Here is a 26,171-nt window from a genome sequence, read left to right on the forward strand (position 1 = left end):
AGGCGGTGGTCTGAGCAGGTGGATAGCTTGGCGGCGTGGTGGAGAAGGTCAGCACGGCGGGGAACACAGAAGGAGCACTGAGGACACGGAGGTCAGAGGTATGGCAAGACTGGCGTAGCTTACATGCAGGTTTAAGAGTCGTTGTACCACAGGAGAATGTTAATACCCTGGTGAGAGTTTCCAGGATCTGGCAGGCTTTTATGCAGGTGATGATGAGGGCTGATTGATCACAGGTACGTGGCCGAGGTGGTGCAGATTAGAGAGAGAGAGAGAGAGAGAGGGTGAGAGGAGCGCAACGCGCCACCCAAGCTCCAACAAAAGAACTGCAGGGCACAGCTCATGACACCCCTTTTCCAATGTACAGCTACTACCCCCAACCAGCCTCCTCCACCCTGTGTGGTCGCTTCTCCATTACACTTTTTCGAGGCCAAGCGGTGCCATTGCCACCGCGTTTCAGAACCTCCTCCGACCTGGTTCTAAAACGCAGGCCGAGGAGGGCCGTGACATACCTGTCTTCTGATTGGCCGACAAATGTAGGCGGTTCTTTAAGCGTGATGACTTGTCACTTTCAAAATCATTGTGTCTCAAGGCTGCCGCACACCGAGCGACGCCGCCGTACCCGACTGAACAGTCGCGCAGTGTGCGTGATTAGGTGACTGTTTTCATGAGTGGCTAATCAGTCTGCCACTGGTTTTGCTTCGATTCAAAATTTTAAATCGCAGTCTTAACGTCGCTGTACACGCTGGGTACGTTGAAATGAATGGAGCCAGCGAGCCTCCTTTCAAATATCCACACTCTTGCTTTTATTCTCACCAATGCCCTCTCTCTTTAGCAACCTGGTTCTTCCTTAACTATTAGTCTATCTTTTTATGGTCTAAGGAATGTGATAAAGTACAAGATAATGAATACACAGCATCAATCACCTATACAGGCTTGCCGGGCATCCACTTGTGAATCGCTCATGTGCGTGGGTGCCTTGGCAACTCTACACGATGGTCCGGTCCAGTCTGGTTCGACCACGTCACGCAGTGTGCGGCAGCCTTAAAACAGCTTTTGTTCTGTGGTCAACTGTGAAGGTGCGGGCATTTTTGACTATATTGCAGAAGACGAAATACAGCGAGATGGAAGGTGTGACAAGAAACAAGAGCATCACTGTCTCATTCTCCAATCCATCCCACTTTTGACTGATGCCTGTTGTAATGGAAAAGCAACAAAGGCCAGGCCAATTGAAGCCGGGGCAGAGCGGGGGCAGGCCGTTCTGGAACTTGAAATGGAACAGTGGCACTGTATCCTGTATGAGAACGAAGTTATTTGCGAGTGAATGCGATTACGTTTTTGAGGCTTTTAGTGGGAAATAACACTAATCCTCTCAAGTGACACCTCCAAGACCCTCGCCTCCATGTAAAGCTCCTTTGCTCTTTGTGGCCCCTTAATAAACTGCACACTTCCACTGAAGCAGAGATGGAGCCATTATGGGGCCCCTCTTTGTGTCCCACTCGGCAACAGACATCTGGACTCCTCTTGTGCTACCCAATTCACTACCACATTCAGTGGGAACAAAGGAGAGTCGGCGTCCAAAAGTCACCCTCCATCATGTCCCCCTCTCCTGGCCTGACACAGACACAATGAGGTGGAGGGAAGAGATGCGCAGGCATGGTTGAACCTTTTACTCTGAGGGAAAGTAAGCCAGTACCTCCCCAGGGAGACGTGTGTCAACAACACCCCACAAGAGAGACACCTGATCAGCCTGTGGAGACACCAATAGGGCCAGATTGTGGGTGGGAACAACAGTGGGCTTATAAATCAACAGGGAAATCAGCTACATGGTGGTATTGCTACAACCCACTAGAGCCCCATATTTAGTTAGTTTATTTAGTAGTTTTATTTGATAGTGTATAGTTTAGATACGGAAAAAAAAAAATCACAGTGCTTTTATATTGGGATGCTGGCCTGGCTGATCAATGTCGTGTTGATTTTTTTGGCTCTCTGTTATCCACTGTACTCCACCAAGATGACTTGGCAATCTTCATTTATCTCGTTGAAGTGTATTAGCTGAGACCAAAAAAGCCTTACTGTGGACACAAAGTAGGCTACATAAAAACGTTAAGTTACTCACAACGAGCTTGCATCTTAAAAAATATTCAAGAAAATATAAGTGGTAGGGCCTACTTATAGCGAGATGTCCGTCTAGATTCTCAGTCATCAAGGGCATGGTAATCCGCAAAGGGTGAATCAAGGCAGCTTCTTGTTTGTTGAAATAAAAAATAAATATCATTGGATCGAGGAGTAATACACGAATAAAATGAGCCCTAGTTTATAAGAATCAGATATGGATTTATTTATTTTATGCCACTTTTTATGTGGCAAATCGGCCCAAATTTTCTTGCACACAAATCATTGTAAATAATTAGGAAATTAGTGACTGAAAACTTGACTCTTTGGTAGAAAAATGGCTGTATGTTAGTTTTACTACTTAAAAATTTGATGTTTAATCAGGCTATTTTCAGATTTTTCAATGGAATCCACTGAAACTGAAAGAATTGTGGCGGCACGGAGGCTGACTGGTTAGAATGTCAGCCTCACAGTTCTGAGGACCCGGGTTCAATCCCCAGCCCCGCGGCTGTGTGGAGTTTGCATGTTCTCCCCGTGCCTGCGTGGGTTTTCTCTGGGCACTCCGGTTTCCTCCCACATCCGAAAAACATGCATTAATTGGAGACTCTAAATTGCCCATAGGTGTGACTGTGAGTGCGACTGGTTGTTTGTTTGTTTGTGCCCTGCGATTGGCTGGCAACCAGTTCAGGGTGTAGCCTGCCTCCTGCCCGATGACAGCTGGGATAGGCTCCAGCACGCCCGCGACCCTAGTGAGGAGAAGCGGCTCAGAAAATGGATGGATGGATGAAAGAATCGTTAGATATACAGAAAACAAGAATAATAATAGTGAATTGGGACCATGTAGTTTTCCATCCTGTTCGAATCCTATGAACGTGTGGTTTTCGACCCCGAAAGCAAGCAACATTTTCATCTTTGTTAGAACCACAGAAATCTCAACAAAAAATTTAAGTTAAAGTTTTTTTTATTTAGTATTAAGTTCTGCGAAACAATAAGAAAATTAGATTTTGGTGGAAATAGAAAGAAAATGGCGGCCGTTTTTCTGGATTCAGTAACATACTATAGCACTGCTTCCTATATTGGCATATTGAATTTGTCTCTTTATTAGCTCGCATTAGCCGCAATTTAACCTTAACTTTAGCAGTGAATTTGCTTTTATTACAGTAATTGGGTTACAGAAATTAACCCCATGAGATTTAATAGTATGATTTTAACCATTAGTTTAAATGTATTTGTAATATGTTACGCCTCACTTAGCTTGTACTAGCACAGTTATCCCATATTGTCTTCATTACGTAGCCTCCTTTAGCATATTGTTAGCTCTTATTAACTCTATGAACAATAATCTAGCTATTAGGTGCATCTGTTAGTCTCAGTACACTCATATTAGTTCTCTGTTAGTGTTATATTAGCCTCACCAGCTTGCATTAGGAGTAATTTCACCATTCGTATTAGTATAGTCATTAGCAAATGCACTATACCCATATTTTCTTGTAATAGTAGTATTTAGCCTCTTTTGCACTGGATGAACACCCTTTTTACTTTAATTAGCAGTGACTTATCCTTTAGTTACCATATGTTAGCCATGAGCTAACTTCAGTCAAATTGTTCTAGCAATGCTTTCACATACAGTTTTAGCTTACTGGTTATATAGCCTCAGTTCACGTGTCTCCATTAGTTCACATTAGCTGCAATTAACCTCATCCATTAGCTTTTATTACTATTATTATTATTATTATTATTAACTCAGCAAGTGTGCCTTTGTACCAACCATTGGCACCGACCATTTTCCGAGCAGTAATGCGTTAAATTTTCTTCGCTTATACTTGCCAATAGGCGGCACAGTGAAGGACTGGTTAGCATATCTGCCTCACAGTTCTGAGCACCTGGGTTCAAATCCGGCCTCGCCTGTGTGGAGTTTGCCTGTTCTCCCCGTGCCTGCGTAGGTTTTCTCCGGGTACTCTGGTTTCCTCCCAAAAACATGCATGGCAGGTTAATTGAAGACTCTAATTTGGCCGTAGGTGTGGACGTGAGTGCGAATGGTTGTTTGTTTATATGAGCCCTGCGATTGGCTGGTGACCATTTCAGTGTGTACCCCGCCTCTCCCCAGGGTCAACTGGGATAGGCCCCAGCACGCCCGCGACCCTGGAGAGGATAAGCAGTACAGAAAATACTTGTTGATATTAGCTTCATGATTGATCCTCATTTAGCACTGCGTTAGCCACCTGTTAACCTCAGTCGGCTTGTACTCGTAGTGCTAACCCATATAAGGTTTTATTTTTAGTCAATTAGCCCATTTGCATTGTGTTAGACTCTATTAGCTTGCCGTAGGCATTAGGATTAATTCCTGTTAGTAATAAGTTAACTTGTACCAGCAGTTTTTACCCATATTTGCACCTAATAGTTATATTAAGCAGCTTCTCAGATCAGGGATGAAAAATCACTTTTAACACACCGCACACAGGACAATCGCTCAGGATAATCGTTGAGAGAAAATCGGGATTGATAACTCCGTTCGGAAGAGAGGGAAAAATGCTTAAATTGGGCCTGATTATCAGTATTTGTGCATGCCACTTTAGCTCTAATTACAGTTTAATTGTGTTTTTTGTCTTTTCCTCTAAAAACAAAATATTGTATTATTGTTCTGTTTGCTTGAAAAAAAAATATGTGGGTGTCTGTAAGTAAAGCCATAATGCTGCTAGAAAGTCCTTTTTTCCCCCTCCAGTGTGGCACAATCTCTAATTTTGTTCTAGTGATGTCCTCGCTATTAATTCACTAAGAGCTTTGTGAGGCTATTATACCCAAAACAAACAAAGGGAGATTGCATTGTTCCCCCCCCCCCCCCCCCCCCCCCTCCCACCCAGTGCATAGGGATTTTTGTGTGTGTCCACACACATGCGCGCGGACACACACACACACACACAGAGCACAGATGTCGTGTCTGTCTCTTTAAAGAGTGGAGCTTGGTGAGGTTTTGTTGCAGCCATCAGGCGGAGTGCCTCACATCGCCTCACTGGCGGCTAGAGTGCACACTGCGCACTCTCCTCATTCAGGACTGAGCTAGATTGAGTTAAAGCTACCCTTTCTTTGTGTGTTTATAGTGTTAAAACAGAGAGCCTACATATGTGTGGGAGGCCATGAGGGGACCAAGTGATGCTCCAGAGTTGTAGGTTCTTCCAAGCGGATCATGATGCTGATGCTGATGATGATGCTGACAAGGCTCTCTAAGACAGACGGTAAAGTTTGTTCTTGGGTGATTTCACTCGCTTGAAATCATCCAGCTGAGGCTAAAAAGCTTCAGTGCTAATGCTGGAGCTGCTTGGAGTGTAAAGGAAGGAAAACAGAAAAATCTCAGATAGGAGCTTTGACACAGAGGAGATGAACTTTGGACATCTGCTGCTTGGGTTGTTGACCACATTAACCACCACCATAACATCAGGTAAGAAAATTGAAAACAATCTTTTTTGCATTCTCACATCGTGTTACATGATGTAAAGATGTTTTCCCCAACCTTTCTTTAGCCTATAAGCAACATATTTTTACGTTTTGAAAAATCTCACGGTACACCACCAAACACAAATGTCACAAAAAGTGAATACACAGAACATTTTGGTTGTGCTGCATATCACTATACATCACATCATCATCATAGATAGATAAGCAAAGATAGATTCTTTGTGATAAATAACACATTTTTGGGCCTATTAAGTGAAACTGGACAATCTCCCGTAGTACAATGGGTGATCTTTCATGGCACACTGGTTGGGAATCACTACTGTTGACGACCACAATGGGCACCATCCAATGGTTTATGATATACAACCTCTCCCTATAATCTGGACATATAGGAAAACATGCATATTTCAAGAAATTAAATTTTCAACAAGATTTGATTCAGTTGGAATATTAACAAATGACCTCTTCAAGATGATTTCCAATGTTTAAGATTCACGTGAATTTGATGTAATAACTCCACATTGCCTTCAATTTCCTACATGTCCAGACATCTTGCATGTCATATACCAACATTGCCACAGTGGCATCCATAGCACAATTTCATTCTTACATTTGAAGAGCTGTGCAAGGCTATCTCAATCTGTAAATGACCACAGTGCGTCCTACTGGAAATTGTCCAGTTGTTTGATAAATTACGTATGTACTAAAAACATCAATTCAACAGAGCCATGAGGTTCCCAAATATGTTCTTAAAAAACAACAACACTTCACAATAAGGGTACATGTATTATTCATATCTAGGTTAGTAATGCTGTTATAAACACTGTCAGTCACTAATTAACAGTTACTGTCTAAACTACTTATGACACACAAGTAAATCTGCTCTTATGACTCATAGCAATTAATTGTCTTTATAAACTATCACAATACCAGTACTAACCAATCTATGATGCATTTACAAAACCTTCATTAGGGTACCCTTGTTAAGTTGTACGCAATGCTTTGTAATTCTTTGTAGTTCTTCTCTACATGTATATTTACATTTCATCTCAAAATATTCATACCTACAAAAAATAATGAGTTAAAGTGCAGTTTTATTTGGTAATTTTGGTATAATTTACCTAGAAATGTATTAGAAGCTATTAACTAAACATACTAAACAGATAAGAACATAGAAAAGCAAAACAAAAAATGCTAAACTACTGTAAATTCTGCTCATTTTGATTCACACCCTGGCCAACGTTTTTTGAATTTAAGTGAATATTTTACTATTATATTTGGAGACTGAGTATCTTTTAGCTCGAAAGCACATCCATCCATCCATTTTCTGAGCCGCTACTCCTCACTAGGGTCGCGGGCGTGCTGGAGCCTATCCCAGCTATCATCGGGCAGGAGGCGGGGTACACCCTGAACTGGTTGCCATACATACAAACAAACAACATTCACACTCACATTCACACCTACGTGCAATTTAGAGTCCCCAATTAATGCATGTTTTTTGGGATGTGGGAGGAAACCGGAATGCCCGGAGAAAACCCACGCAGGCACGGGGAGAACATGCAAACTCCACACAGGCGGGACCGGGGATTGAACCCCGCTCCTTAGAACTGTGAGGCTAACGCTCTAACCAGTCGGCCACCGTGCCGCCCTAAAGCACATCAATTGTAGGAAAAAGAGACTATTTGGACCCATGCTGAGAACTCGATTACGGTTTAAACATTCAAGCAGTGTTCTAAATCAGACTATGGGCTGTGTGTTGCACACATAAGAAATATATGTGGTAGGGGATTTAATGTTCTGATATATATACACGAAGCATTGTCTCGTCTAGTTTTAGTGACTTAATGTCAAAATTGAACAAATGAGACAAAAAGCACTGTTGTACATTAAGGGGTACAATAGCTCATCAACTGCGTGGTTGTCTCAAAGGACATAATCATAATGTACCTGTATCTTTTATGGTTGTACCGCTAACTCTTTCTATTTAGCGACGGTGGCCTTATCTTGAAATGGCACCCCTATTCCCTCCACAACCATCCCTCCACCCCACCAAAAATGCTTTTAAACGCTTATTTTTTTATTACCGTGAGCTGGATTATAAAGCCATCCGACCATTGCCTTAATAGCAGATTACATTTACGAATCTTTAATCCAAACCCCAAATTAAAGCTCAGGGGGGTGGGGACAATTCACAAATGCAGATTGTTGGTTGATCATTTCTGTCCAAAATATGATACGTCTGCAATCCCCCAATCTTTATACAAACAGGCAGTACCACATAAAAAAACATCCTAATAAAATCATAATATTATAAATAAATAATATAATAATAATAATAAAACATCCATCCATCCATCCATTGTCTTCCACTTATCCGAGGTCGGGTCGTGGGGGCAGCAGCCTCAGCCTCAGGAGTCCCACAGGCCAAAAAGGCCCGATCGGACTCCTTCTTCAGCTTGACGGCATCCCTCACCGCTGGTGTCCAACAACGGGTTCGGGGATTTCTAGCACGACAGGCACCGACTACCTTACGGCCACAGCTGCAGTCGGCCGCCTCGGCAATAGAGGCGCGGATCATGGTCCACTCGGACTCAATGTCCCCCGCCTCCCCCGAGACGTGGGTGAAGTTCTGCCGGAGGTGGGAGTTGAAACTTCATCTGACAGGGGATTCTGCCAGACGTTCCCAGCAAACCTCACAATAAGTTTGGGCCTGCCACGTCGGACCGGCATCTTCCCCCACCATCGGAGCCAACTCACCACCTGGTGGTGATCAGTTGACAGCTCCGCCCCTCTCTTCACCCGAGTGTCCAAGACATGCGGCCGCAAGTCTGATGACACGACCACAAATTTGATCATCGAACGGCGACCTAGGGTGTCCTGGTGCCAAGTGCACGTGTGGACACCCTTATGCTTGAACATGGTGTTCGTTATGGACAATCCGTGTTGAGCACAGAAGTCCAATAACAGAACACCACTCGGGTTCTAATCGGGGGGGTCGTTCCTCCCAATCATGCCCTTCCGGGTCTCACTGTCATTGCCCACCTGAGCATTGAAGTCCCCCAGCAGAGCGATGGAGTCCCCAGCGGGAGCGTTCTCCAGCACCCCCTCTAAGGACTCCAAAAAGGGTGGGTACTCTGAACTGCTGTTTGGTGCATAGGCACAAACAACAGTCAGGACCCGTCCCCCCACCCGAAGGCGGAGGGAGGCTACCCTCTCGTCCACCGGGGTGAACCTCAACGTACAGGCTCCGAGCCGGGGGGCAATAAATATACCCACACCTGCTCGGCGCCTCTCACCGTGGGCAACTCCAGAGTGGAAAAGAGTCAAACCCCTCTCGAGAGGACTGGTACCAGAGCCCAAGCCGTGTGTGGAGGCGAGCCCGACTATATCTAGTCAGAACTTTTCAACCTCACATAATAATAATAAAAGAATAAATAAATAATATATGAAATAAGCTTCATAAGTTAGCAATAAATGTAAAATGCGTTTATTTTATAAATAGGTAAATACAATAATTAAAACAGAAATAAATAACAAAAACAATACGTAAAACAAATGCAAAAAACATATTGGCAATAACTAAACAATGCAATATTACATAATACAATAAAATGAAATAAAAACAATGTAATAACAAAAATATCTATATTTTACAAATGCACCAGAACCTAAAAGTATCATATCATTGTGAAACAACCAACACTGTTCTCATCCGGTCAGCAATTTTGTCAGTGCAGTAGCAGCAAAGCATGCAAGAAGAAGATGCAGGAATCCCAATTATTCTCATAAAATCTTTCAAGGTAAATAATAAACACTCACGGATGACACTATTTTTGAAAGTCATTTCTATAGCATTTTCCTTTAGCCTTTCTGGGGAAAATGTTAATAACATACTGTAAACAAAAAGTAGACTATAAAGTTACAGGTTTATTTATAAAATGTCAACTATAATTTAGAAAATGTAATGTGTTGAATCTGATTTTATTGTGACCATTAACAAATCTTGCCTCTTAACCATCAAGCCAACCATGATGCTACTGTTAGAGTTGTCCCCTGTTGGCCATTACTAATCAGTACTGTTCGCTGTTCAGTATTTAGTGGTCACTGACACTTCACATTTTCCTGTGGTATTATCTTTACAAGCTCCTCAGTGCTTCTCATTGTGTTCCATTCGAGTCACGCTTCATATCTCTTTGCGGCAGCTTTCTCTACAAGTAGTGTAACTTCCCACCGTCTCAGGTGCTCTCTAACACCCACCATCTCCTTGTCTACCCACCTCCATTAATACTGTATGTAGCTCATTTAAACTGCATATTTCCCTATGCGTATGCCTGCAAAACACTTGAGCGTGAGTGGATTCTGAGAGGTTTTAAAGAGCAGAGCAGGTGGAGGTTATTTGGTTGTTGTATTAGGTTAACAAAACGAGGTTGAAAGCACTTAAAGCACTTTGTGTAGGTGTATGCGGGCAAAATGTTAGGCGCCTGTGTAAAACTGGCCTTGATAGGAGAAAGTCAAAGCTACACACATTGTACTCGTTGCTACTACTCAATTCATTGGGACTCACCACGCTATTGATACTGTTCCATTGGGAAAATGTCTGTGGGTGACATTAACCACTACTGGTCAATCGTTGGTCGGCCAGTCATTAACATTTAAGGATATGCTGCTAGAAATGACAAAAGTAAACTTATTCAGATCTGACAAACACGACGAGCCAAAATCCATAAAAACTGACCGAAATCACAGCTTTCCTAAGCTTTCTGCAGAGATGGCAAAAGTACTCACACTTTGTACTTCAGTAGACATACAGATATGTACCTAAAGACAGATAAAAGTTGAAGTACTGATTCAACTCTTTCATTTAAGTAAAAGTAAAAAAGTACAGACTCTCAAATGTACTCAAGTTCAAAAGTAAAAATGAAATGTTACTATCAATTATATACAATACCCATTTTGATAACTTGGCACAACGGAAAAAAAACAGTTTTCTCATCCACGGAGATTGAAAACTGTGACAAGTTTATTGTGACAAAGGAGTAGAAAGTACAGATGTACTTTCAAATGTAAGGAGTAAAAGTCAACATTTGATGTCAAATGTAAGGAGTAAAAGTAGAGTTGTCAGAAAATAAATTCTCAAGTAGCCTACAGTACAGATACCTGAAAAATCTACCTAAGTACAGTAACGAAGTACAGTGGCGCCTTAATTTGTTCCATGACCACGCTTGTAACTCAAAGCACTCGTATCTCAAATCATTTTCCCAATTGAAAGGAATGGAAATGCCATTCATCTGCTCGAGCTGCTGACCCAAAAGAATAAAAAATATTTGTAATTTGTTTTTTGATAAAGAAAGTAGGACTATAATATTGTGTTTTAAAAATAAAAATAAAAACACATACAGTAGTAATAACGTAATTAAATAGAATGTAAGGAACTGAACAGTTTGTGAATCATGATTAATTCATTGTGGCTCCTTCTGGTGTGAACGACTTGGCCACCAGGGAGGAGTATAATTCTGCCATGCAGACACAAATGAAGAAAGAGTTTCACAACTACTGTGACTCCATAAGCTCCAGTAATATTTGTCATTTTCACAGAGGATAAAGAATACATGTCTGAGAATATTGTTATACTGTATCGTCTGTCTGTATGTATTGCTCTACCTTTTGTGGTTAAATATCCATTGCTTAAAGCGTTATATACATAACAATATTGGTCTTGTTCTCAAATGAGCAGAAGAGGTTTTTCATGAACCACCGACCTCCCTTCATGAACTTGTCAGTTTGATCAAATAAAGGAATACAACTTTTTTTTTTTTTTTTTGGTATAATGTCTTTGTTATATGTTAATTTTGAGAGTAAACTTTAACTGGGAAGTGGGTTCACTCGTATAAGGCACCCATGTATTACACACTGTATGTGTAGCATGCTTGTTGGTTAGGTTACTGAATTCATTGATCCATGGAGTTCATTCTTATGCGTGGACACAAATCTCTTAATTCTCTGTTAGATCAAATTAAGATGGGAGCTCTTGTGGCGCATGTGTTTCTGAATGATGGCAAACAAATTTGGGCTGGTCATTTGTGTCCACTGCTTGTGTCCTTGCGGTTGCACGGTGACAAATATGGCTGCAGGCTCACAAAAGCATCTTTCCCCATCTCTCCAAACACATGCACACACACACACGTTCACGCACAAAAAGAAGACTATTGGATGATTATGGTTCCGCAGAAGGTGGTCAGCCGTCTCATCTGCGCCATGCCTGAGTCACACTGACGGAGGCTGATGATGTCCCTCTTTCTGGTATAACCTGTGATGACATCACCGGCGGATGATTTGAGGGAGCGAAAAGTGGCAAACAATGGCTCAGACAGCTCGGAGAGAAGCCAGAAGAGAAGCAAACCAGATTTGCCATTAAATTTCACCGCCGAACACATGATCACGCTCCTCCAGAGCACACTTGGAAGTCCTACAGAACTCCAGCTGCCTTTTTATTGGTCTTTAGAGTATGTAAATGAGTTAACTACTACTGATTAAATGAGTTTGAATTAAGCTGATTTTTTTATCTCGTTATATGTGTAAAGTTGTGGGGATTTGGATGACGTCCAGGCAAAAAACAGCATGTCCCCTCATCGGCTTTAGGAGTACATTACAGCCACGAGGGGGGCATAATAGCTCTTCAATTGGGATTCCCAAATGGGTTTGTGTTCTTAAGTTTAATGGTGGCATGGTATAATTAAACATTACATTGTTTTCTATCCCAAGGGTGATGTTTTTTTTTCCTGAAATAAAGTTGAAAATTGAGCATTGTATCTACATTTAAATAATATAATTGTAACAAAATAATGAATTTAAAACAAATAAATAACAAGAATAATAATATCTCAGAGTGACCCGACTTTCGAGATGCGAGCCCTCGTTTTTGTCAACTCAACTTACTTCACAATAAGCAGCATTTTGGCAGATTCAAACAATCTTGTGAGGAAAAGGCTTATTTCCACTCCCATTCGAAATTCTCTTTCAAACTAAATATAAAACTGAGAATTACATATTGTGTATTTAAATCAACCATTAAACTATGCCTTAAAGTCGGCTTTTTTAAAGCTAACACATAATGATATAGCTTAAGTTACATCGGCCAGGGCTACGGATTCTAAAGGCCTTGGGCAGATAAGATTGACATGGGAAATATGGAGGCTTAAATCTCATTAGACCAAAATTCTAAAATCCACCTACACGTACTGGAAGCAGTGCAGCCAATAAAATGCTATGTTATAAAAACAATAGCCCTTTGGGGATAAAGTAATACAATTTCATGGAATAAATATGAGAATTTAGGTTATAAACGTACATCAGTGGCTCTGATAGTGGTTAGGCGAACATAGTAGAAGGCCTTGCTGGCCCGGACCGTCCACCACCGGTGAAAGGCACTTGCCAGCTATGTGAAAAAGCGCATGTCTTTTCACTTTTGAAGACATGACTTCAAACACACCTCCCTCCAGCTTTTTCCTGGCGTCAGGCCGAAACCGCCCATGTCCAAATTTGGTCAATTAAATATTGCATCCATTCATTTTCTTTACCGCTTATCCTCACTAGGGTCACGGGCTGCTGGAGCCTATCCCAGCTATCATCGGGCGAGAGGCGGGGTACACCCTGAACCAGTCGCCAGCCAATCGCAGGGCACATAGAAACCGGAGTTCCCGGAGAAAACCCACCCAGGCGCAGGGAGAACATGCAAACTCCACACAGACGGGGCCGGGATTTGAACCCCGGTCTCTAGAACTGTGAGGCAGATGTGCTAACCAGTCGCTCACCATGCCGGCGAAATTAAATATTTTTTCACAAATCTATATCAATTAAATTCTACTCTATTCTATATTGGTCAATCGCCATGTGTGTGCCAGGGCTCAAAGTCAAATTTTTGCTTGTCCGTGGAAAACTTGAGTTAGCCCTGTTCGGTTAAGTGCACTCAAATGTTTGCTATATCTCACGGTTCGATTTTATCACGGTATTAATCTCACGGTATGATCGTTATTGCGGTATTGTGGGAAAGCTCACGGTATTGCAGGAAGGTTGACGGTACAGGTGGGGCTCAGAAATGAATGCAGGAATACCGAAAAACCTCTAATTTTCCTGCTTCTCAATAGGCTTTAGTAGTTTCTGTGTATTTGGGTCCGTTTTAGTCACATGCTGTGATGACGTACTCAGCCTTCCCCTTGGTTCCACATACCACCGCCGCCTTCTTGATCGATTTTGCAACATAATTAAACGTATCATCTGGTCATCTAGGTCCATTTGTTCTAGCAGACACTATTCCACGGTCGCCATTGTTCTTGCTTTATTCCTTATTACGGAAAGGAAAATAAAATCGGCCAAAAAATGCAGAGGAAATTGCACCCTGTGGTGTCCTAGCCAATACCAGCCGTCGCGACACCCCCGCCGGTTTGGAGGGGAACTGCAGTACATTTTCAAAACTGCGCACGTGGGTTGCGCTCGAGTATAAAGCCAAACTGCGCGTGGGATAGCCGCAGTGACGTCAGTGCGGTCGCTGCTCGCGCGAGTATAAAGAAGCCTTAACGCACTCCTCTCAACGCTGTGGTCACAAGGGCCAGTCAGCCGATCAGTGTATTTCTTTAGACGTATACACATGGTCACATGGGCTATCGTCCAATCGGGTGCGTTTAGACTCAAATGAGGAAGTTAAGCACTGCAGCAGCCTGGCTAAGCGGCTAGGCTTCGTGTCGATGGCACAACGGCTCATTATTTTTAAGATGAGACAAGGCCACTTTTAATTTCGCGATGTAGTGAATATTGTGACATCCCTACAAACAACAATAATTTTTTTCATACGCTTGCCCGATCGGGAATGTTGTATGTTTTGCTAGCTTGCCCGTGACTATTTTTGAGTTGCCCCGGACAATCGGGAATCGGTAAACCCTTTGTGCTATTTTTACAAATTATTGACAAATTTTAAGTGTTGAAAATGGCTTTCTCTCTTTGACGATACGTTTATGTCTCAGCAAACATGGCATTTTTTTCTAGTTTCCTGAAAAGTGATGGTTTTGAAGATGCGAGGATTCCGCCCGACCCCAGCGTTATATTTTGTTTGCGAACCTTGTGTGCTTGATGGGTCGTAAACACATCTAAAGGTGGTATGTCACTTTGCAATTTTGCTTGTCTGTCAGCAACGCTAATGGTGTGTGTCCCGCATCCTGTTCCTGCCTTGATGTATTTGCACGTTAGGAGTAGATGAATAATCCTCACAGCTAAAATGCAATCAAGGCGATTAGTGCAGTCTAATCGTCCTCACATTCGGGTCACGGTGAGCAAGAAGTCAGCTCCGCCGCTAATAAATCGCTAAAGTGGTCTGTTTCGATGGAAGGAGGGTAAATATCTGTGTTCAAAATATACATTACGGAGAAAATGACTGTAATTCTGACAGAAAAGCTCCACCCACCTATCACAAGGACCGTTCGCTGGATTGATGACAATCTGTAAAGGACGCTGGCTCAAGGTTGCACATTGACTGTATGGAATGTCTCTGCTTACTTTTGCCAACATATGGTCCCCAAGGAGACAGGACAATATAGTGCAGGCTCGAGACTGTGACCAAATTGGTCGCATATGCAAGCTTTTTTTCAGCTCATGCAATTAAAAATTTAATCTTGTCGCATTTGCGCGAGTGCATCTTTTAATGGTTGAAAGTCGCCTTTTTACCCATTGCAATCGCTAAAGAGAGAGCGAGAGAGCTCTGTGACGCCTTCTCAATCATTTTTATGAATTACATTTGAGTTAAAAGCGACAGTGGTCCTTGCTGCGATGCTGCTCGACCGTTTCTTTGAGTTGCTCCCATTGAAGAACTTCATTGTACCGCAACTGTAAAACACAATTCGACGGGAGTCCACTTACTAACGTCCTGCAAGATTTTCTTTTAAATGGTCTTGAGAATGTTTGTTTGTCTATATACTGTATGCCCTGCGATTGGCTGCCGAACAGTCAAGGGTGTCCTCTGGCTCTCGCCTAAAGTCAGCTGGCATATGCTGCACTTACCCGAGACCCTAATGAGGGCAACCACTATTCAAAATGGATAGATGGTTCGGCTTTTCAGAATGAATTAAAATGCAGTGCTGCCTTGAGAATTCGGGTGTAATTCATTCCGTAACTATGCTCGTAACTTAAAACACTGGTATCTTAAATCATCTAGGGCTGTCACTATCAAATCTTTTTAGAATCGATTCTCCTATTGATAATTGGTCCAATAATGACAGCCAACCCACTTTTATTATTTTATTTATTTATTTTTTTACACCTACCATGCTTTTATTCTCATTTATGAGGGATGGACTTCAATGCTTAAACTGCATATGTTGGTACTGAGTGGTGGACAGAATTTGAGACAGCAAAATGCTAAATGCTCAACGGTTAGCAATCACAATTAGCATCAGCGCACTAGCGATTACTATTTTACATCAAAAAACGCTAACTACCATTCAGCTCACTCATACATCATGTTATATGTACATTATACATCTAACAATATTTTAAAAATCACTTGTAGATACTCCTCTGTCGTTTTTGGCAATATATTCTCTGGTCCAATACGGCGTGCGTCTGCAATAAATGTTATTATTTTGGTGGTGGGCATGGACCTATTTTTGAGGTCGACTTAGCCGAGTTATTCAGTCTTTTTCCCCCAGCCCTAAAACCATCTTTCCCCGTTGAAATGAATGGAAATGGCATTAATCCATTCCAGACTCCCTCCAAAAAAAAACAACAAAAATGTTTGTAATGTTTTTTACTCATAAAAATAACACATTATGATTTTGTACTTTATAATAAAATACAGTAATGACATAATTAGAAATTAAATAGTGAATTGACCAGTTCAATTCAGTGGACATTGTGCTGCTCCGTCTGGTGTCTGCGCCTTGGCCAACTGGGGGCAGTATAATAAAGACTCAGCTCCTCAGCTAACCGGTGTATTATTAGTCATTCTTCGCAAAGGGTAAAGGATATATGCCTGTGAGTGTTGTTATATTATCTGTCTACATGTGCTGCGCCACCATGTGTGTTCAAATACTGGGTGCTTATGGGTTTGTAACACCGTGACAAATAATTAACACATTTTAATCGTGCAACCGATGTGCATGTTCGAATTAAGTAAATTCAATGTGAAAATGAATGGACGGATGATTTACCCACGAATGTTTAACATTTATGTTATTTGTAGTGGTGTGCAATCTTACTGTGTTGTACATTTCCTCATGCATTAGATTATATCTAAAAAAAACAAAACATTACAGCAAAGTTTAGAACAGACAACTCAGTAAGGTGTCCATTATTCAAGTGCCACAATTTCTTTCCCCTTCAAAGATTCTTTCAAGCAATCATCTTGTCACGGTGCAATCATTAGTGGGGGAAAATTCTTTCCTTGCAAGCAAAATGCGACAGCCCAGTTGCTCAATGTGGCGGAGATGCGTCGCTCTTTGTAGGCTTGTCACTGGAGGAAGCTCGGCAGCCCCACAAAGTGAATATTCCAGAGCGGTGTCACCGTAACACGCCGACAAATGACAAATGGTTTTCTGTACATACTGACGGCTGCCGTCTCTGAGCGAGCTGCAGCAACGCAATATTTCAGATAGCTGCTTATTAATGAGAAGCCGGTTCATTTGTGCCGCCGCGGCCTGTCGTTAATTTAGTCCATTTAAAGTCATTTGTCTGTGAATTACTTCCTCAGTTCTCCTGACGGTCAATTGAGTTATTATTCAATGCGTAGACAGTGGAATTGGAGGGTTTCATGCTCTGGAAGGGATTGCTAAAATAATGAGTTGATTTTCTTGGTCGTACTTCTTCAATGTTGCATGGAGGTCATGAGCAGCTTACAACAGGGGACCACATAGTACATTATTCCTCTGCATATTCATGATTCGCTATTCACAGATTTTTTGGGGCCGAAAACCAACATTGAATGCCCGTGACCTTCGATCCCTTAGGCGGCACTGCATCAAAAACATCATCAATGTGTAAAGGATATCACCACATGGGCTCAGTAACACTTCAGAAAACCAATGTCAGTAATTACAGTTTGGCGCTACATCCGTAAGTGCAACTTAAAACTCTACTATGCAAAGCAAAAGCCATTTATCAACAACACCCAGAAACGCCGCCGGCTTCTCTGGGCCCGAGCTCATCTAAGATGGACTGATGCAAAGTGGAAAAGTGTTCTGTGGTCCGACAAGTCCACATTTCAAATTGTTTTTGGAAATTGTGGACGTCGTGTCCTCCGGGCCAAAGAGGAAAAGAACCATCCGGACTGTTATGGATGCAAAGTTCAAAACCCAGCATCTGTGATGGTATGGGGCTGTGTTAGTGCCAATGACATGGGTAACTTACACATCTGTGAAGGCACCGTTAATGTTGAACGGTACATACATGTTTTGGAGAAACATATGCTGCCATCCAAGCGACGTCTTTTTCATGGACGCCCCTGCTTATTTCAGCAAGACAATGCCAAACCACATTCTGCACGTGTTACAACAGCGTGGCTTCGTAGTAAAAGAGTGCGGGTACTAGACTGGCCTGGCTGCAGTCCAGACCCGTCTCCCATTGAAAATGTGTGGCGCATTATGAAGCGTAAAATACGACAACGGAGACCCCGGACTGTTGAACAGCTGAAGCTGTACATCAAGCAAGAATGGGAAAGAATCCCACCTACAAAGTTTCAACAATCAGTGTCTTCAGTTCCCTAACGTTTATTGAATGTTGTTAAAAGAAAAGGTGATGTAACACAGTGGTAAACGTGACCGTGTCCCAGCTTTTTTGAAACGTGTTGCAACCATAAAATTCCAAGTTAATGATTATTTGCTAAAAACAATAAAGTTGATCAGTTTGAACATTAAATATCTTGTCTTTGTAGTGTATTCAATTAAATATAGGTTGAACATGATTAGCAAATCATTGTATTCTGTTTTTATTTATGTTTAACACAACGTCCCAACTTCATTGGAATTGGGGTTTTAATAAAATTTGGTGAGTGTTGAGTGTGCTGCTGTGTTACACCACTGTTCTTATAGGCAGATGTTTTAAACTTTTGCCTAGTAGCACACTGTGTTCTCACAACAATTGTACAATTAGTAATTCACTAATGTACATTCTGTTTTGCCACAGCATACGTATGAAATGTGCACCTGTGTGAGCTCCATGTGCATGAACTCCACAAGAAACTGACAAGTCCTACTGCAACGCACTATGCCACAAAAGTTGGCTATGCTAAAAATGCTTTGGTTTGTAAGGAAAGTGCCATAGTTTGAAAGCATTCAGGGCTTAAATTATTTTTGATAATATTTAATATGGGCACGGTTGACTGGTTAGCACATCCGCCTCATAGTTCTGAGGACCCGTGTTCAAATCAGGTCCCACCTGTGTGGAGTTTGCATGTTCTCCCAGTGCCTGCGTGGGTTTTCTCTGGGTACTCCCGGGTACTCCTCCAAATGCAGCTATATGGGGGGCACAAGCCAGTGCAAACTGTCGGCCAGTCCCAAGCCCGGATAAATGCAGAGAGTTGCATCAGGAAGGACGTCCGGCTTAAAGCTTTGCCAAACAAATATGAGCATTCATCCAAAGAAAGAGTAGTGGAGGCTTGACTCAGGACAGAAGTGAGTATTTGCGGGCAACCGTATGGTTTCATGCCTAGAAAGAGTACCACAGATGCATTATTTGCCTTGAGGGTGTTGATGGAGAAGTACAGAGAAGGTCACAAGGAGCTACATTGTGTCTTTGTAGATCTAGAGAAAGCCTATGACAGTGTACCTAGAGAGGAACTGTGGTACTGCATGCGGAAGTCTGGAGTGGCAGAGAAGTATGTTAGAATAGTACACCACATGTATGAGAGCAGCAGAACAGTGGTGAGGTGTGCTGTTGGTGTGACAGAGGAGTTTAAGGTGGAGGTGGGACTGCATCATGGATCAGCCCTGAGCCCTTCCTCTTTGCAGTGGTGATGGATAGGCTGACAGATGAGGTTAGACTGGAATCCCTGTGGACCATGATTTTTGCGGATGACATTGTGATCTGCAGTGAAAGCAGAGAGCAGGTGAAGGAACAGTTAGAAAGGTGGAGAATGAATATTAGTCGAAGTAAGACAATATATGTGCATCAATGAGAGGGGTGGAGGGGGAAGAGTGCAGCTACAGGGAGAAGGGTGGAGGACTTTAAATACATGGGGTCAACAGTCAAGAGCAATGGTGAGTTTGGTAAGGAAGTGAAGAAACGGGTCCGAGGAGGTTGGAACGGGTGGAGGAAGGTGTCAGGTGGGTTGTGTGACAGAAGAGTCTCTGCTAGGATGAAGGGCAAAGTTGATAAGACAGTGGTGAGGCCAGCCATGATGTATGGATTAGAGACAGTGGCACTGAAGAGACAACAGGAAGCAGAGCTGGAGGTGGCAGAAATGAAGAGGTTGAGGTTCTCGCTAGGAGTGAGCAGGTTGGATAGGATTAGAAATGAGCTCATCAGAGGGACAGCCAAGGTTAGATGTTTTGGAGACAAAGTTAGAGGGAGCAGACTTCTATGGTTTGGACACATCCAGAGGAGAGATTGTGAGTGTTTTGATAGAAGGGTGATGAGGATGGAGCTGCCAGGCAAGAGAGCTTGAGGAAGACCAACGAGAAGGTTGATGGATGTAGTGAGGGAAGACATGAGGGCAGTTGGTGTTAGAGAGGAGGATGCAGGAAATAGGCTGACATGGAAAAGGATGAGGTGCTGTGGCGACCCCTAACGGGACAAGCCGAAAGGAAAAGAAGAAGACTCTGGTTTCCTCCCACATCTCAAAAGCATGCATGGTTGAAGACTCTAAATTCTCCGTAGGTATGAATGTGAGTGTGAATGATTGTTTGTTGATATGTGCCCTGCGATTGGCTGGCGGCCAGTTCAGAGTGGACCCCGCCTCCTGCCTGCAGTTAGGCGGGATAGGCTCCATCACACCCGCAACCCCAGTGAAGATAAGTGGTGGCGGGCGTGCTGGAGCCTATCCCAGCTATCATCGGGCAGTAGGCGGGGTACACCCTGAACTGGTTGCCAGGCAATCGCGCGGCACATACAAACAAACAATCATTCGCACTCACATTCACACCTACGGGCAATTTTAGAGTTGTCAATTAACCTACCATGCATGATTTTGGGATGTGGGAGGAAACCGGAGTGCCCGGAGAAAACCCACGCAGGCACGGGGAGAACATGCAAACTCCACACAGGCGGGGCTGGGGATTGAACCCCGGTCCTCAGAACTGTGAGGCAGATGCTCCAACCAGTCGTCCACCGTGCCGCCTGATCCTAACATTACAAATAAAAAAAAATAATTTAAAAATATTCTTGAAGGTCCCATGCCAATAATTTTCTATTTTTTTTTTAATAATGTTTGATGTCCTTCAATTGTGTTTGCAAATTCCCATCCATCCATCCATCCATCATCTGAGCCGCTTCTCCTCACTAGGGTCGCGGGCGTGCTGGAGCCCATCCCAGCTATCATCGGGCAGGAGGTGGGGTACACCCTGAACTGGTTGCCAGCCAATCGCAGGGCACATACAAACAATCAACCATTCACACTCACAGTCACACCTACGGGCAATTTAGAGTCTCCGATTAATGCATGTTTTGGGATGTGGGAGGAAACCGGAGTGCCCAGAGAAAACCCACGCAGGCATGCAAACTCCACACAGGCTGGGCCGGGGATTGAACCCCGGTCATCAGAACTGCGAGGCTGACGCTCTAACCAGTCGTCCACCGTGCCGCTTTGAAATTCCCATGATGCCCTTTTTCAAGCTATTCTAGTTTCTCTTTTACAACTGGCATTTGACAAGGACGGCTTTCTCATTAATATTCGATATGTAAATAAGATGTACTCTTTTTGGTGAAAGCTTTTGTGATTTGTGAATTTGTGAAAGCTTATGTTTACGAAATGAGCTCGAACACAGCACAATGCTGGTTCTGAAAGGTTTAGGAATTTCTTCATTTATTCCTCAACTCCTTTGAGTTTGACAGGCGATGTAAAACCTTGCACAAGATGCAGTGCATTTTCACGCAGCCATTTTCCTGAGATGAGTGGGTGTGTACCAACCACAAAGTGGGCAGGTACTTTAATATTAATTGACGAAACAAGTTGTGACTCACAGTGACAACGAATTCAAATCCACCTGTTTTACAAGCTTTATGCAGTTTATTGTCTTTTGCATTCAATCGACAAACCGCATAGATGTCAAACCATGTGACAGACTTATTTTGACCTATGTTATGCATAAAACATGGCGAAATGCATATGCGTATACGACATTTGCCTTAAGAAGTGAAATTCTCACAGCGTTTGTTTGTTTTTGTGATGTGATCAGCTTACAGTGACAAAAGGGAGCCTGTAGTGACAATTTCAAGCCTCCCGGAAGGCTTTAATCTTCTTTAAGGACTTGTTTCCCGTCCCTGGGCCTTAAAATGTGCTTTACAAACTGTGTCAAAGGCAGCACACTGATGAATCTAACAAGAGAAGTCGTCATGATGCCAAAGCATTAGCTCGAGGGTCACGCATGAAATGATCCATGTTCTATTTATAAAAGCAGTCGTGTGTGTTTGCGGTGACCTAGCGAGGATGCTCGGGCTTCTTTTCTAATGGCTCGATTAGTAGTTGCATTAGTGTTTGGAATTGTGCGTGACCTTGGGTGTCGCCGGTTGCGTTGCTCTCGCTCTTTAGCTGTTTACTTCAGGTTCGCCAAAAGACGTCAATCTGCTTATAGCTGGAAAAAGGGAGGATTTGGGGCCCTTTAAGTCTAATGTAACAGCAGCATGTGTGTCATTAGGTGATTTTTTTAGGCCAGATTAAGTGCTGGAAATAATGCCTGTAAAAGCAGTGCAGTGACCATTTCATTTTCTTTTCATTTTTGTTGTTTTAATTCAGCGAGGGGGAGACCATATGTTCGTCAGAATCAACCTAAAAGCAGCGGCGTTTTGTATTATTCATGGGTAAGAGTTACACGTTGTTAGGGACGTCGGGTCTGCCACTGAAAGCTTAGCGTAAATCTGCGAGCCTTTTTTCCTTTGTGCCAATGAAATGCTAGTAATGGATCCCCAGGGAGACGCAGAGATAGAGGACTTATCTTTATCTCCATAGTTCACCTCTCATTCTCTCAAATTCCATCTTTTGGCCCAACAACTGTCTCCCTCTACTACAAGAGTCCTGACACAGGCTGGCCACCAACATAATAAATGACATTCTAAATGCCTGGTTCCTTTCTGAGTGCAGACCCTGTCCTCTGGGACTCACAAGACTCTTTAATGTAATGCAGGGCCGCGAAACCATTGTACATTCATTTGAGTTTTTATCAGACCTTATTTGTTCTACTTTCTTTGTATGCATGGATTACTTGGGTTGTTCCAAACATCTGGTTAAATTTTCAGGTCAATAGCACCTTTGAAAGTATATTTAATGAAAAAAATGGTGACATGTTAAATACTTATTTCAGCTGCTGTGTTTGTTCTTTACACAAATAATAAACTAACAAAACATGAAGAAATTTTAATAAATAAATGTTTGTCACATTATACTGTATGTGTACATTATAAAAAAAATTACACAATGTTGACCTAATGACAAATGTGCACAAGTTAGACAATAGCGCTTCATAGTAATGTTCCATTAAAAAAGTCAAAAATTCCAAAGATGAAACTGTTAAAAAGTCAATATTTTTTTATCCATTCAAAAGCCTAACCAGAATCAGAATCATCTTTATTTGCCAAGTATGTCCAAAAAACACACAAGGAATTTGTCTCCGGTAATTGGAGCCACTCTAGTACGACAACAGACAGTCAATTGACAGCGAACACTTTTGAGACATAAAGAAATTGAGAAAAACTGAGCAATAAAGGGTTGCTAGTTAGGTGGTAATGCCGGTACATTTTTATTTTTTATTGTATTTATTTATTTATTTTGACAATTGTGCAAAAAGATGCAGAGTCCTCTAGCACTTAGAGCAGTTCGAATGACTAATATTACAATAGTCCGGTGCAATGACCATTGTGCAAAGGGCAATGTTGCAGATACTCCTCAGTCAGTGTGCAAATGGAACAGATGCTACTCTGGCATGAGTGGCCAGTATTTGTCAACAACAGATATGCAAATAGTGCAGCGTGGTGAGACTACTACAGTGAGTGCACGAGTAATATATAATTGGCCTGACAGAAATGTGACAACAAACTCAAGACAAAAAGACAAAAAATTGCCAGCATGTTGCAATAGAATTGTAGGTTAGATGTTTAAGAAGTTGATTGCAAGAGGGAAGAAGCTGTTGGAATGTCTGCTAGTTCTAGTTTGCATTGATCGGTAGCGCCTACCTGAGGGAAGGAGCTGGAAGAGCTGGTGACCGGGATGTGGAGGGTCCGAGAGGATTTTGCACGCTCTTGTGTTAGTTCTGGCAGCGTGCAAGTCCTCAAGGGTGGGTAGGGGTACTTTGACTTTAAACCTGGTTTCAAAATCTCAGATAATAAAGATTGCACCCCAAGCTGGTACTTTGTCATCATTCATTCATTCATTCTAGTTCCTTCTCAACTATAACATGATTTTTGTTGTTGTTGTTTTTTTTGCATAATTTTGTATTTCTTTAGTGGGCAGTGCCCAAGATCTGCTCAGTTACCGCTGGACTTACTGTTTTTTATTGGATTGTTTCCTGTCGGCTCAAAACATCTTTCCATCTGTCAGGGTCCAGAGTTCGGTTCGAGGATAGTGCCCCTCGGATCGTGGAGGACCCATCTGACTTGATAGTTTCCAAGGGGGAGCCAGCCACCCTCAACTGCAAGGTGGAGGGCCGCCCCCCTCCCAGCGTGGAGTGGTACAAAGATGGCGAGCGAGTGGAGACTGACAAGGACGACCCCCGCTCGCACCGCATGCTCCTACCCAGCGGCTCGCTGTTCTTCCTGCGCATCGTGCACGGCCGACGCAGTAAACCAGATGAGGGCGTGTACACGTGTGTGGCACGCAACTACCTGGGGGAGGCCGTCAGTCGCAATGCTTCGCTGGAAGTTGCTAGTAAGGCTCTGTGCTATAGATTGTTGAGTGTGAAACTCGGAAATATATATATATATTTTTTACAAAAAATTTTATCGTAACATTTTGAATGTATTAAAAAAAAATCCTACTTTTTTTCTGTAATATTACGTGTTCTCGAAAAAAAATCACATTAAAAAAATAAAACGAAAAAAAAAACCCCACATATTTCCTGTAAAATTCAAACATTTTTTTTAAATCTGGTTTTTCAACTAACTCCTATATATCATAATGTTTTGAATGTATTCTAAATTACTAGTAAGGCACTGTGCTATTGATCGTTGCATCCATTTTCCATTATCCTCACTAGTGTCGCGGGCGTGGCGAGACGTGGGGTACACCCTGAACTGCTCGTCAGCCAATTGCAGGACACAGCCACATATAAACAAACAACCATTCACACTCACATTCACACCTACGGACAATTTAGAGTCTCCAATTAACCTAGCTTTTGGAATGTGGGAGGAAACCAGAGTACCTGGAGACAACCCACGCAGGCACGGAGAGAACGCATGCAAACTCTACACAGGTGAGTCCAGATTTGAACCCTGGTCCTCAGAACTGTGAGGCAGATGTGCTAACCAGTCGTTCACCGTGCCACCTGCCTTTGCAGCAGAGGGATCTCATTGTTTCTACATGTCAGTCAGAAAATGGGGAATAGAAAGAATGTTCAAGGTGTTAAATATAGAACATAATCAAGTGAAGAAAATATGGCACAACTGTGACATTATCAAGAACTGGATCTCCCTCCAAAATTGATGAGAGGATGAGATGAGATAGGGAAACCTATCAGCCAATAGGTCAACAGCAACGTTGAAGGAGCTGCAGGAATTTCTGGCAAGTACTGGGTCTTTGTCTGACTGATGGGGTGGGGTGGCAAGATGGAAGCCTTATCTTACAAAGAAAGTAAAACACACTTGAACTCTCCCAAACGCATGTGGAGAAAATGTGTTATGGTCTGATGAAACCAAAGTTTAACTTTTTGGCTATAATTCCAAAAGTTTGAGACAAACACAGCATTGTTCATCAGCAAAAGTCACCCTATCTACAGTGAAGAATTGTGGTCACAGCATAATGCTATGGGACTGTTTTTCTTCAGGTCAAATTGCAGCCTTAGTCAAGGAAGAGGGAATTATGAGCAGTTCCAAATACAAGTCAGTGTGAGCACAAAAACCTTCAGGCGTCTGCTAGAAAGACCCCCCCCCCCCAAAAAAAGAAAATAAATAAAAAGCAGTGTCAGTACATTACTGTATACTTTCTTTCAGAAGCCATCGTTTCCCAACTTTTCACGCATGTCCTGATCCACGCCTGAGCAAGGACTCTTGATTTTGACGTACTTGTTATGGTAGATTGGGGTCACATCGGAGAATATTTTACTGATGCATAGAAACTGCGATGTCTTTTATTCAGGTTCAGGATGTTGGAACAAAACACATTGATTGTTGCTGAACTGTGGCGGACTTCTTCTTTAATTGCATCATTTGAGATTTGACTGTGTGTGTCTGAGAGTGTGCAGGAGTTTGTGTTTTGTCTT

General features: G+C 42.5%; 1 protein-coding gene across 2 annotated transcripts in view; it reads left to right on the plus strand.

The window, feature by feature from the left end:
* The first annotated feature begins 5,101 nt into the window (after positions 1-5,101).
* The window catches only part of zgc:77784 (uncharacterized protein LOC402947 homolog), a 75,739-nt gene continuing 54,669 nt past the window's right edge, over positions 5,102-26,171 (plus strand). For both annotated transcript variants that reach the window (XM_061782579.1, XM_061782580.1), the window contains exons 1-2: positions 5,102-5,548; positions 24,293-24,619. In XM_061782579.1, the coding sequence (XP_061638563.1) occupies positions 5,488-5,548; positions 24,293-24,619 (388 nt within the window). In that variant the 5' untranslated portion in view covers positions 5,102-5,487. The remainder of the gene's footprint in view (positions 5,549-24,292; positions 24,620-26,171) is intronic.

This window comes from Phyllopteryx taeniolatus, chromosome 8, assembly GCF_024500385.1.
Source record: "Phyllopteryx taeniolatus isolate TA_2022b chromosome 8, UOR_Ptae_1.2, whole genome shotgun sequence".
Taxonomy (NCBI): Eukaryota; Metazoa; Chordata; class Actinopteri; order Syngnathiformes; family Syngnathidae; genus Phyllopteryx; species Phyllopteryx taeniolatus.